The sequence below is a fragment of the Pongo pygmaeus genome, chromosome 1 (genome assembly GCF_028885625.2).
Source record: "Pongo pygmaeus isolate AG05252 chromosome 1, NHGRI_mPonPyg2-v2.0_pri, whole genome shotgun sequence".
NCBI classification, from domain to species: Eukaryota; Metazoa; Chordata; class Mammalia; order Primates; family Hominidae; genus Pongo; species Pongo pygmaeus.
In genome coordinates, this window is record NC_072373.2 from 115,861,704 (window position 1) to 115,875,226 (window position 13,523).

At 41.5% G+C, this 13,523-nt stretch overlaps 1 protein-coding gene across 1 annotated transcript; it reads left to right on the plus strand.

Moving 5' to 3' along the window:
- The first annotated feature begins 822 nt into the window (after positions 1-822).
- On the plus strand, positions 823-13,252 carry BCL2L15 (BCL2 like 15). Its single transcript, XM_063651763.1, has 5 exons — positions 823-1,948; positions 2,534-2,655; positions 8,068-8,292; positions 8,927-9,454; positions 11,149-13,252. The coding sequence occupies exons 1-4, from the start codon at positions 1,822-1,824 to the stop codon at positions 8,942-8,944; spliced, it is 492 nt and encodes a 163-aa protein (XP_063507833.1). The 5' UTR covers positions 823-1,821; the 3' UTR covers positions 8,945-9,454; positions 11,149-13,252.
- Positions 13,253-13,523: the final 271 nt, after the last annotated feature.

Genomic DNA, 13,523 nt, shown 5'->3' on the forward strand with positions numbered 1-13,523 from the left:
ATCATATGGTAAGAGGATGTTTAGTTTTGTGAGAAACTGCTAAACTCTTCCAAAGTGGCTGTACCATTTTGCATTCTTACCAGCAATGAATGACAGTTCCTGACCCACATTCTCACCAGCATTTGGTTTTGCCAGTGTTCTGGATTTCGGCCATTTTAATAGGTGTGCGGTGGTTGTATGTGTTTTAGAATGGAACAGAAAACACAAGATTGGCTTTGATATTTTGCAAGATAGAATCCATTCTGAACAACTGACTTACTGTTTATGCTTGCATCTTTTTTTGTTTTTTTCTTTTTGGAGACAGAGTCTTGCTCTGTTGCCCAGGCTGGAGTGCAGTGGCATAATCTCGGCTCATCACAACCTCCGCCTCCCAGGTTCAAGCGATTCTCATGCCTCAGCCTCCCGAGTAGCTGGGATTACAGGCACGCACCACCACGCCCAGTTCATTTTTGTATTTTTTAGTAGAGATGGGTTTTGCCATGTTGGCCAGGCTGGTCGTGAACTCCTGACCTCAGGTTATCTGCCCGCCTCGGCCTCCCAAAAGTGCTGGGATTACAGGTGTGAGCCACCACGCCTGGCCTATGCTTGACTCTTTTATTAGTTGGAGCTGTTAATATTAATAACTTCACCAGGTCAGACAGGTTGAGTGGTAAGTTTGCTGATAGGTTTGATGGCTGCTTCTGAGACCCAGACCCAAAATTTAGGTTTAGCTACATTAAGAAGGCAACCACTACAGATAAATGTCCAATCATGAGATCTCTTAAAACAATGATGGAGTCCAACCCTGTTAGGAAAATCCTTTTGCTTGACAGAGAATCTCAGATCTCTTTCCTCCTGGTCATTATGCATTGGGTTAAAAGGAGGACATTTAACATTTATTGTATGCCAAACAGTGCTAGGCCATTCCGCATGTTATCTTATTTAATCCTCATAATTTATCTGTGAAATATTTTCTATTGTCCCCATTTATAATTCCAAGTTGTTTGAATTTTTTTTTAACCTTCCCAGACTTTATATCTGCTACCTCTCTGCCTAGAATAGTGTTATGCCTCCTTTTCGCATAATGAATGCCTACTTATTCCTCAGAGCTCATCTCAGATGCTACTATTTTAAGGAAGCCTTCCCAGTCCCCTAGGTTTGTTTCCCTATTAAACTGATCAAAGGCTTGAATTCCCTATTACACTTCACTGATCAAAGTGCACTGATCTCAGTAGCACAAATAACAATGTGATTAGTCATTTAATATCTGTCATTTCTGCTGAAGTGTAAGCTTCATGAGCACAGTAACTGTGCCTGTATCATTTTTCTATGTTACTTGTAGTGCCAACTATAGTTCCTTGTTCAGTAAATTATTATTATATGATTATGGCAAATAAATTCCATAAACAGAAGTTGAACACTGGTCCACTGTAACTTCAAAACCTTCCTTTAAATTGTACCATATGCAGAACCTAAGAAGTCAAGGAAGTATTTCTTAATAAAATTACTCCAGAGGCTCTTCCTGAACTCTATTTCAGTTCTAGATTGGCTACCTAACGATAAAAGTTAAGCATTAATTTTATGTGGTTAGGGTGTGGTCTGAGATAGAGAACCTGAAGTCTTTAAAGTCTCCCAAGTTCCAAGTAGGTAATCCCTTCTGAGAAGTCCCACCTTTCTGAGCAGCTGTGTTTGAAGAAAGCTAGTGGGAAAAGTTCCAGGATTACATGTCAGGAAACTACAAGAGCTAGAAACATTTGTTGATTTACCAGTGTTTTTAACTTCCTGCTGGGCTGAAAACTGCTTGTTTTGTGGAAAAGCAAAACTTGACAGCAAACATCTAAAATGAAGAGCTCCCAAACTTTTGAGGAACAAACGGAATGCATTGTGAACACTCTACTCATGGACTTCTTGAGCCCAACATTGCGGGTTGCCAACCGGAACCTATGCTGTGAAGATGAAGTAGATTCAGGTAAGGTTCCTGGCCTAGGTGGTGATTGCGGGTCAATAAGAGTATGTTTTCAGCCGGGCGCAGTGACGGATTCCTGTAATCTCAGCACTTTGAGAGGCCAAGGCGGGTGGATCACCTGAGGTCAGGGGTTTGAGATCAGCCTGGCCAACATGGTGAAACCCCATCTCTACTAAAAATAGAAAAATTAGCCAGGTGTGGTGGCTCATGCCTGCAGTCCCAGCTACATGGGAGACTGAGGCATGAGAATTGCTTGAACTTGGGAGGTGGAGGTTGCAGTGAGCTGAGATCACGCCACTGCACTCCAGTCTGGGCGACAGAGACTCAGTCTCAAAAAAAAAAAAGAGTATGTTTTATTTATTTCCTTTAAGTTTCAAAAGGCAAACTCTAAGCTTTCAGTAACACCTAAAGGGAAAGAGGTTCTCAATGAAGGGAAACTTTCTATTGGTGTTGACAGAACATTTAAGCTCTTGGGAGATAATGATGTGAAAATTATTTAAAAGACAAGACAAATTTTTCTCATTGCCCAGATTCCTGGGACTTGCCATTGCTTCAAGCATTGTAACAAATGTGTTCCCTCTGTCATAGGAGAGCCTTGTTCTTTTGATGTGGCTATCATTGCTGGTCGCCTTCGGATGTTGGGTGACCAGTTCAACGGAGAATTGGAAGCTTCTGCCAAAAACGTCATTGCAGAAACCATTAAGGGACAGGTCAAGTTTCTATTTCATGCTATCGTTTGCTGCTTTTTTTTCTATTTCAAACTTCCTTTTCTTACTACTCCTGTACTACGGTGACTAGGAATGTTCTATGAAAATATTTGGGGGCTTATATTTCAAGGAAGTATAGCAAGAATTCTCCAATTGCTAAAATCTAAGTGGTACAGAGATGGAAAATTTTGGGCATAGGCTGATGAACCTTCAGTTTGTCTCTACTTGGTCTTCATCACAGCTGTGCTTAGTGTGCATAGAGCACATTTATAACACTTTATTCTTGGCAAAGTATAGTATCTTTTTTTTTTTTTTTTTTTTCAGACAGGGTCTTACTGTGTCACCCAGGCTCAAGTGCAGTGGTGTGATCTCAGCTCACTGCAGCCTCCACCTCCTGGGCTCAAGCGATCCTCCCACTGCAGCCTCCTGAGTAGCTGGGACTTCAGGCAAGTGCTACCGTGCCCATCTATTTTTTATTTTTAATTTTTAGTAGAGATGGGTTTTTGCCATGTTGCCCGGGCTGGTCTTGAACGCCTAAGTTCAGGTGATCCACTCACCTCAGCCTCCCAAAGTGCTGGGATTATAGGCGTGAGCTACCACACCCAGCCTATGCTTTTTTTTTTTTGAGATGGAGTCTCGCTCTGTCACACCCAGGCTGGAGTGCAGTGGCGCGATCTCAGCTCACTGCAACCTCCACCCCCCGGGTTCAAGCAATTCTCCTGCCTCAGCCTCCCAAGTACCTGGGACTACAGGTGTGCGCCGCCACACCCAGCTAATTATTTTTTGTATTTTTAGTAGAGACGGGGTTTCACCCTGTTGCCCAGGCTGATCTCGAACTTCTGAGCTCAGGCAATCTGCCTGCCTCAGCCTCCCAAAATGCTGGGATTACAGGTGTAAGCCACCACGCCCGGCCCCAGCCTATGCATATTTTAATACTTATTTTGTTGGGGGTGGGCATCTTTTTTCCTCCAGGGTCCAGCAGTGAAGTATATACAGGAATGACAGGCAGTCTACAAGTTTGATGCAATGAGAGATAAACCCTACAGCAGCTCACTGGCATTTCATCAGAATGCTGATTACTGGCAGTAGCACTTGGACTCTGTATTAGATGTAAAGCAATAAGGCAGTGTCTAGGAGATGTTGCTGATGTATAGCAACAATGACAGCTAATATTAACTTATCACTTACCATGTGCAGTTATTATCTTACTTAATTATTATGGCCCTGTATGAGTTATCATGGAAGCTATTATCGCCACAGCAACCTCTCCCCATCTGCATATAACACCACAAAAGCAAACATTTAACCTGTTTTGTTCACTGCCATATTCACTCAACCTATAACAGCGCCTTATATATAATAGGTCCTCAATAAGAATTTCTTTTTTTAATGTTTTTTGGAGACAGAATCTCACTGCAACCTCTGCCTCCTGGGTTCAAGTGATTCTCCTGCCTCAGCCTCCCAAGTAGCTGGGATTACAGACGCTTGCAACTATGCCCGGCTAATTTTTGTATTTTTAGTAGAGATGGAGTTTCACCATGTTGGCCAGGCTGGCCTGGAACTCCTGACCTCAGGTGATCCACCCACCTTGGCCTCCCAAAGTGCTGGGATTACAGGGGTGAGCCACCGCGCCTGGCCCATCTGGGCGGACCACCTGAGGTCAGGAGTTCCAGACCAGCGTGGCCAAAATGGTGAAACCCCGTCTCTACCTAAAAATACAAAAATTAGCCGGGCGGATCACTTGACATGAGGAGTTCAACACCAGCCTAGCCGACATGGAGAATCCCTGTCTCTACCAAAAATACAAAAATTAGCTGGGCGTGATGGCCCATGCCTGTAATCCCAGCTACTCGAGACACTGAGGCAGGAGAATCGCTTAAACCCAGGAGGCGGAGGTTGCAGTGAGCCAAGATCACGCCACTGCTCTCCAGCCTGGGTGACAGAGCAAGACTCTGTCTCAAAAAAAGAACCACCCTCTTAACCGTTATGCTTTATTTGTCCTACTATACACAGCTTGGGCAGTGCGCCTACACTACGTTCAGGCAGAGCTGGACCTGTTACTCCCAGTTGCTTGCCCTGAGGCTGTCCTAGGTAGTTGATAGCTGAGTCGACTTTTTTTCTCATTAAACATATTTTTTTTGGCTGGGTGCTGTGGCTCATGCCTGTAATCCCAGCACTTTGGGAGGCCGAGAGGGGCAGACTGCTTGAGGCCAGGAGTTTGAGACCAGCCTGACCAACATAGTGAAACCCCGTCTCTACTAATAATACAAAAATTAGTTGGGCATGGTGGCGCACACCTATAATCCCAGCTACTTGGGAGGCTGAGGTAGGAGAATCGCTTGAACCCAGGAGGCAGAAGGAGGTTGCAGTGAACTGAGATCTTGCCACTGCACTCCAACCTGGGCAACAGAGCGAGACCCTCTCTCAAAATAAATAAATAAATACAAATACAAAAATTAGCCAGGCATGGTGGCACACAACTGTAATCCCAGCTACCTGGGAGGCTGAGACAGGAGAATTGCTTGAATCAGGGAGGCGGAGTTTGCAGTGAGCCGAGATGGTGCCATTGCACTCCAATCTGGGTGATAGAGCAAGACTCTGTCTCCAAAATAAATAAATAAATAAATAAATAAATTATTTGACTTGAACCTGTTTTAATAAAAAAAATATATTTTGAAACAGCCCTAAACTCAGAGAAAGGTTGTAAGGATAGTACAAATAATTTCTCTCTTGAATCATTTGACAGTAAGGAGTTGACATATTTCATCAACCCCTAATACTTTTATACTTCCCTCAAACAAGGACATTCTCTAATGTAACCACAATCTAACCATCAAAACCAGGAAATTAACATTGATTCATTATCATCTAATCCTTAGATCTCATTCAAGTTTTACCATTTGTCCCAATAATGTAATTTATAGTAAAAAGTTGTAGGCCAGAATCACATATTGCATTTAGTTGTGATTTCTCTTTAGTTTCCTTCAATCTGGAATTTTTCCTTAGTCTTTCCTTGATTTTCATGACCTTGACACTTGAAGACTATGGTCTATCTTGTTGAATGTCCCTTAACTTGGGTTTGCTTGATGTTTCTTCTTGAATAAATTAAGGATATGTACCTTTGGTAGGAATATCACAGAAGTATTGCTGTGTTCTCAGTGCATTGCATCAATTGGCACAAGATTTCATTTTATCCCAGTATTGATGTTGTTAACTTTAATCACTTAAGATGGTGTCTGTAAGGCTTCTCCTCTATAAAGTTACTCTTTTCCCCTTTGTAATTAATAAGTGTTTTATGGAGAGGTACTTTGAAACTATGTAAATATCCCACATCTCATCAAAATTTCATTGCATTCATTTCTTATCAGCATTGGACCCATGAATTCCTACTTTATTCTGTGGATTATAATCTGTTAACATCATTATTAATTTAGATGCTCAAATCATCCTAGTTTTAGCTAGTGGGAGTCCTTTCACTCTAGACTGCATCTCTTTGATGTGTCTCTATTATTATTTGAGTACTTCCTTAATTTCTGACGGAAGATCTTATACTTCCCTAGCCCCAAACTGAAATCAACCATTCTCCAGAGAGCTCTGGTTTCTTTTATTTTTTGAGATGGGGTCTCACTCTGTTGTCCAGGCTGGAGTGCAGTAGCACGATCTCGGCTCACTGCAACCCCTGCCTCTCGGATTCAAGCAATTCTCCTTCCTCAGCCTCCTGAGTAGCTGGGACTACAGGCACACACTGCCACGCCTGGCTAATTTTTTTTTTTTTTTTGTATTTTAGTAGAGATGGGGTTTTACCATGTTGTCCAGGCTGGTCGCGAATTCCTGAGCTCAGGCAATCCGCCTGCCTCGGCATCCTGAAGTGCTAGGATTACAGGTGTGAGCCACCGCCCGCCTTTTTTTTTTTTTTTTTTTTTTTTGTCTTGAGACGGAGTCTTGCGCTGTCGCCCCGGCTGGAGTGCAATGGCGCGATCTCGGCTCACTTCAACCTCTGCCTCCCGGGTTCACCTGATTCTCCTGCCTCAGCCTCCCAAGTAGCTGGGATTACAGGTGCATACCACCACACTCAGCTAATTTTTTATATTTTTAGTAGAGATTGGGTTTCACTATGTTGGCCAGACTGGTCTTGAACTCCTGACCTCATGATCTGCCTGCTTTGGCCTCTCAAAGTGCTGGGATTACAGGCCTGAGCCACCATGCCCAGCCACTGGTTTCTTTTAATGGAGAATGATGTTTAGAAATCAAGATCTAGGTGCCCTCCCACATGGATGTCCTTTTCAGCTTGTTTGGGCTCTGATATTCAGCTCTGACCACCCTTGGCCCCCCTAAATCCCCACAGATCTTGCTTGGACCCACCTAATGGCTTTTAGATCCCATTTTTGAAAAGGAAAGAGGAAAAGGAAGAGCTACTCAATTATTTTAATTAATTATTATTATTTTATTATTAATTCTAATTAATTACTATTTTTGAGACAGTCTTTCTCTGTTGCCTAGGCTGGAGTGTAGTGGCTCAATGATAGCTCACTGCAGCCTCAATCTCATAGGCTTAAGTGATCCTCCCACCTCAGCCTCATAAGTAGTTGGGACTACAGGCATGTGCCACCATGCCTAGCTACTTTTTAAAATTTTTGATAGAGACAGGGTCTCAATATGTTGCCCAGGCTAGTCTTGAACTCCTGACCTCATGTGATCCTCCCACTTTCGCCTCCCAAAGTGTTGGGATTACAGGTGTGAACCACTGAACTCAGTCTTTTTTTAATTTGAGATGGAGTCTTGCTCTGTCACCCAGGCTGGAGTGCAGTGGCGTGATCTCGGCTCACTTCAACCTTCGCCTCCCAGGTTCAAGTGATTCTGCTGCCTCAGCCTCCTGAGTAGCTGGGATTATAGGCCTGTACCACCATGGCTGGCTAATTTTTGTATTTTTAGTAGAGACAGGGTTTCACCATGTTGGCCAGGCTGGTCTTGAACTCCTGACCTCAGGTGATCTCCCAGCCTCAGCCTCCCAAAGTGCTGGGATTATAGGTATGAGCCACTGCTCCCGGCCTTTACTTTAGAGGTTCCCAGATATTTCCTAGTCATTCAAGCAATACCTTTACAATTTAACCATCTGGACTATTACATACTTAATATTTTTCTTTCAAATCATTTTTCATTCATTTTGTTTAACCTAAGCAATAATACCTGAAATCATGGGTTTGATGGACTACTTATGTATTTTCAAGTGCCCATTAAGATAACAAAATATTAAAATGAGAAAAGATTATCCATCTACCCTCTAAGATTTCCTTAGTTACCACCAATTACACATTTGGCACTCTAAGAAACAATTGCTTTACTGGATTCCTGCACCTGCAGCCTCCTACACTTTTTGAGTGATACTCTGTTGATGTTTCCTTTGTCTTTCCTCAGGCAGGAGCTATACTCCAGAACACAGTGGAATCTCTCAGCAAGACCTGGTGTGCTCAGGATTCCAGCTTAGCTTATGAGAGAGCTTTTCTGGCAGTGTCAGTGAAACTTCTTGAGTATATGGCTCACATTGCTCCTGAAGTAGTGGGACAGGTGGCTATCCCCATGACGGGTATGATCAATGGGAACCAAGCCATCCGGGAGTTCATCCAGGGCGAGGGAGGTTGGGTAAGTGTGTTGGGGCTCCTGGTTTTGCTAGGTATTTGCACTGTTTTTGTACTAATACCTGGGATTCCAATTCATGACCCTTTTTGTAAATTGGAAACCAACAGGAAAACAGGCTTCCCTATTTTGCTGAAAATGCCTAGATTTTCTTGCCATGGAAAAATGGAGCAGACAGAAGCTCAGCCTGTGGATGTTGGACTCCAGAGTCATGCTACCTTAAATATTGACTGCTGACTACTGGAAAGCTAATCTTCATTTCCTACACATAATCATGTATAAAGTATATTCATAGTAGAGTTCTAATTTCAGCCTGGCTTCACTCTGTTCCTTTGTAAATTTCTGGGTCTTTTTTTCCTAACATCTTTATGTGTGTGTTAGGGAAGTCAGAATCACCTTAATAGTATCTAAGAAAAAACAGTCTTTGCTGTAGTGGTAACTATAGAAGGTATTCTAAGCCCATGTTTTAGTAATCATCAGAACTTATGCTGTCATAGAGCACTCCTTTCCATTTACAGGGTCAGTGAAAGCCTTAATAAGAGCTACATTTCCTGGAGCTATCTGCAGATCATTTCCTGGTTTCTTAGGAAGTTCCTGAAAGCAATTCCTTTGACTGTAGGATTTTCTCTGTCTTTCCTAGGAAAATCTGGAGAGCTGAAGAGGTGGAGCTATTCACAAGACTGAACACTTCCTTGTTGACTGATTGGGTGATTGATTCCTGGGAATTCAAACAAACAAAAAAAAACTTTTTTCATTTTATCAGAACTGAACTTAGCTGAATAAGTTATTTTTTACTGATTGTTAAAGTTGGGAGCAGCTGCCAGAGGCCTACAGAGTTGGTTTTTGTTTTGTTTTGTTTTGTTTTGTCAACTTAATGCAAACCACAGAGATTTTCTACTTTCTGTTTTCACATGAGTTTTAATGAGGTTCTGTTGAAGCAAAGACCCCTAGACATGAAGTAATGACTTGTTAGTAGTGGAATTATAAGCAATAGGGCAGGCCTTTGCTGGAGGTATTTTGAGAGAAAGGGAGAACAATGGAAACTATTTCTTCAGATGTAGCCCTGTCTTTTGGTAAGAATTGTGCCTACTAATTTTGCAATTTAAAGGATTTCAGGAAGCTTTTTGGTTGAAAAATCTTTTTTTTTTTTTAGATGGAGTCTCACTCTGTCGCCCAGGCTGGAGTGCAGCGGTGCGATCTCAGCTCACTGCAAGCTCCACCTCCCGGTTTCACTCCATTCTCCTGCCTCAGCCTCCTGAGTAGCTGGGACTACAGGCGCCTGCCACCATGCCCGGCTAATTTTTTGTATTTTTAGTAGAGACGGGGTTTCACCGTGTTAGCCAGGATGGTCTGGATCTCCTGACCTCGTGATTCACCCGCCTTGGCCTCCCAAAGTGCTGGGATTACAGGCATGAGCCACCTTGCCCAGCCTAAAATCTTGTTATTTTAGGTTGAGCATTTTCATTCAAAATCATCCCTAAACTTCATGTTAATTTCACCTGAGAAGGACTGTTTCATGCATTTTAGAGGTTGGAAGCAAAAAGCAAACAAACAAACAAAAACAGTTGTTTCTACTAGGAAGGTCGAAGAAAATAAAAGTTACTCCATTATTACTGCCACAGGATGCAGGAAGTGCTGGCCCACATCTAGGACAGCAAGGCCACCCCAGCTTAGATGAAGCTAGCTGCATAGCACAAAGCTTTAAAAGTGTGGTTCACACACCACTTGTGGACCTTATTAAATTGCTGATTTGCATTCCTAGAGATTCTGATTCTGTAGGGGTAGGCTGGAGCCTAGGAACCTACCTTTTAAACTAGTTCCATAGGTGATTCTGATGTACATAAAGAATGTGACAGCCATCACTATAGAGAATAGATTGACAAATTACAACCCACACGTCAAATCTGGCTTGCTGTCTTATTTTGTAAATAAAGTTTTATTGGAATAGAGCAACATTCACTTGTTTACATATTGTCCATGGCCGCTTTTGTGCTACAATGGCAGAGTTGAATGATTATAGAAGACCATATGGCTGGTTAAGTCCAAAATATTTACTAGCTGGCCCTTTACAGAAAAAGTTGGCTGACCCCTTCTCTAAATCAACATTTCTCCTTGGTAACTGAAACTCTGTTACAGTCCTGACAATTCCAGCAAACACAGCTGTAGATAGGGTTTAAACTCAAAGATATTTAACTCTTCTTTGGGAACTTAGTCTCCATATGTTTGTTAGTTCTTGCATAATCCACAGTTTCTCTGGGTCTTCAGCCAATCAGAGAGCTCTGTAGCTCCTGAGTAGTCCATTTCTCTTGCCCTACAAGGGAGAGTGATTGGAAGCAAAGCTTATGATTTGTATGATCTTGTATCTCAAAATAGTCCTTAATGATCTAATAGATTAGTAGGCAGTCATCAGGTAGAGACTCCAAAAACCAGACTACTTTCCTGAATATGAAGAAGAAAGGCATTGCTACAGTGATTCATGAAAAGCAGCATTAATAACTTTGGCTAAAGTTTAACAAAGCTAACCACTTCCCCTCTATCAGCCAGCCATCTATGTATCTCCTCTAAATGCAGAGAAGTAAATATGTAGTCCTGTTAATATTTATTTTTGCTTTTTAAAGTTATGCTTTGGCCTGGTGCGGTGGCGTATGCCTGTAATCCCAGCACTTTGGGAGGCTGAGGCAGGTGGATCACCTGAGGTTAGGAGTTTGAGACCAGCCTGGCCAACATGGTGAAACCCTGTCTCTACTAAAAATACAAAAAATTAGCCAGGCTTGGTGGCACGTGCCTGTAATGCCAGCTACTCAGGAGGCTGAGGCAGGAGAATCACTTGAACCTGGGAGGCAGAGGTTGCAGTGAGCTGAGATCGCGCCATTGCACTCCAGCCTGGGCTACAAAAGCGAAACTGTCTCAAAAAAATAAAGAAAGAAAGAAAATAAATAAAGTTATGCTTTTTCCTCTATTCCTAGTTAAATCACAACAGGTTAGTAATCCATAAATGATGTGTCCTGTTTCTCTTTAGTAGAAATTATATTTTTGGCTACCAGTTAAGAAACTTGTACTCCTTTGTCCCTTATGTTACTATAAACTCAAGATGATGAGTTTTGTGGTATTTGACTTCATAGGCAAAATCAAAATTTTTACTTTGTTGCTATTCTGTTTTATGAAATAAACTTCTGTCTATGCATTTGAACTAAGTTTCAGCAAATTCAATCTAAATTGAATAATTTCAGCTCCCTGTTTTATCCTATGTTGCTCGTAAAACAGTTCCAAGTATACTGCATTATCTTGAGATTTGAAGATATGGTGCCCACGGGGATTATACTAGGCAAATGCGTTAAGCAGCTCCGGCCTAGGTGTTGTGTATTTTAGGACACTCTATCTTAGGAGAGCTTAAGCAATTGGGCTGCAGGAAGAAGACATTGTAACCCAGGAATTAAAAATGGATTCAGATTGCCTGATTTTAACACTTTAGTTTCACCATAGGCTAATTATGTGACACTGGGCAAGAGACATAATTTTTCTGTACCTTAGTTTCTACATTTGTAAAATAGAGATAATTTGGTAACTTATTAATAAGATTTTTGTGAGAGATAAATAAAACAAATACACTTTGTAAAGGGTGAGTGCTTGGAATATTTTAAACACTGTGCCATTAGCAATTTGGAATTCTATATTATGCAGTTCATAAGGTTCTAGCTTGACTTTTTTCTCTCTCCATTAACCCTGTCTCTCACAGATGCAAACCACTCCTAATGGCTTTACTTTCACATCAATGTGAGTGATTCCTAAATATGATTTATTTCCCTTCTCAATTCCATACGCACAGATGCTTATTATTTATTTATGTGTACCTTTCTTATCCCCATACTCTCCCTGTTTGCGATACAACTAGCTCAAAACCTCAGTCATTTTTACCTTGTATCTCTCTCTCCAGTCCAACTCACCCAACTAGTTTTTCTCATTTGTTGCTTCCTTTTTGTCCTGGTTCTTCTACCAGATTTATTAGCAACTGCCTGGACTATTAATAAAGCCTCCTACTTAGGCTTTCAATAGATTGTTCTGTTCCTGCTCCATTCCAGTCTGTCCTATATACTGCCATCAGATTGATCAAAGCTGTGGTTTCTTTGTCTATTGTTTTGCTTCATTTTTAGATATGGTATCATTCATTTTTAAATTTAACATACCAATGAAGATTACAAGACTTAAACATCTTATCAGAAGGGGGCATTTATTTTTTAAATCAAGAAATAACTTTCCAAAAGCATTAGCTTTGAATGTCATTCTCTTAAAGTCCTTCAGTGGAACTTTTGAGTGTGATTAGATATGTTCATTATCTTGATTGTGGTGATTTTATGGGTGATGATTTCACACCAACTTATCAAACTGTATACTTTGAAATGTGTAATTTATTGTACATCAGCACTACCTTAATAAGGTTGTTTAAAAAAAAAAAAACCTTCAGCGGCTCCCTACTGTTCATCAAATAAAGCCTGACTTTCAGTCTGATATTCAAATTCCCCCAGTATCTGACCCTAACTGCCCTATATAGCCTTTATCAATCATGATTCTCCTCTATAATCCCAATGCTCTAGTAAAACCGAGCCAGTCACTAAAGCTGCCCTCCTCCTACTGTTCTCTATGTTTCATATTGCTTTTTCTGAGGCTCTGCCTGTAGACATCTTCAAGACCCAGCCCACCTGTTACTTTCTCCATGAAGGCTATCTGTATAACCAGAACAAGAAGTGGTCTTTGCCTCCTTGAACTTTTGTTTGTACCACTTTCATGTTTCTTATCCAAAAAATGGCCTTAAGTTGTAATTATCTGTATAGTCATCTTCCCCACTAGGATAAAGGATCGCTGAATGATACAATTTGTTGTATACTTCTGTAACACCCCTCCTCTTCATTATCTGGCATGTACATCGATATTAAAAATATTCATTAAATGAATGAATAACTGATTGACTCAGATGAGACTTCAAGTTTGATTATATTTGAACAGGATGCTAAGCTTTAAGAGTCCTGATGCTCTTTTATTTAAAAAAAAAAAAATGCTTCAGGCTGGGCTCAGTGGCTCACGCCTGTAATCCCAGCACTTTTGGGAGGCCAAGGCAGGTGGATCACCTGAGGTCAGGAGTTCAAGACCAGCTTGGCCAACGTGGTGAAACCCCATCTCTACTAATAATACAAAAATTAGCTGGGCGTGGTGGCACATGCCTGTCATCCCAGCTACTCAGG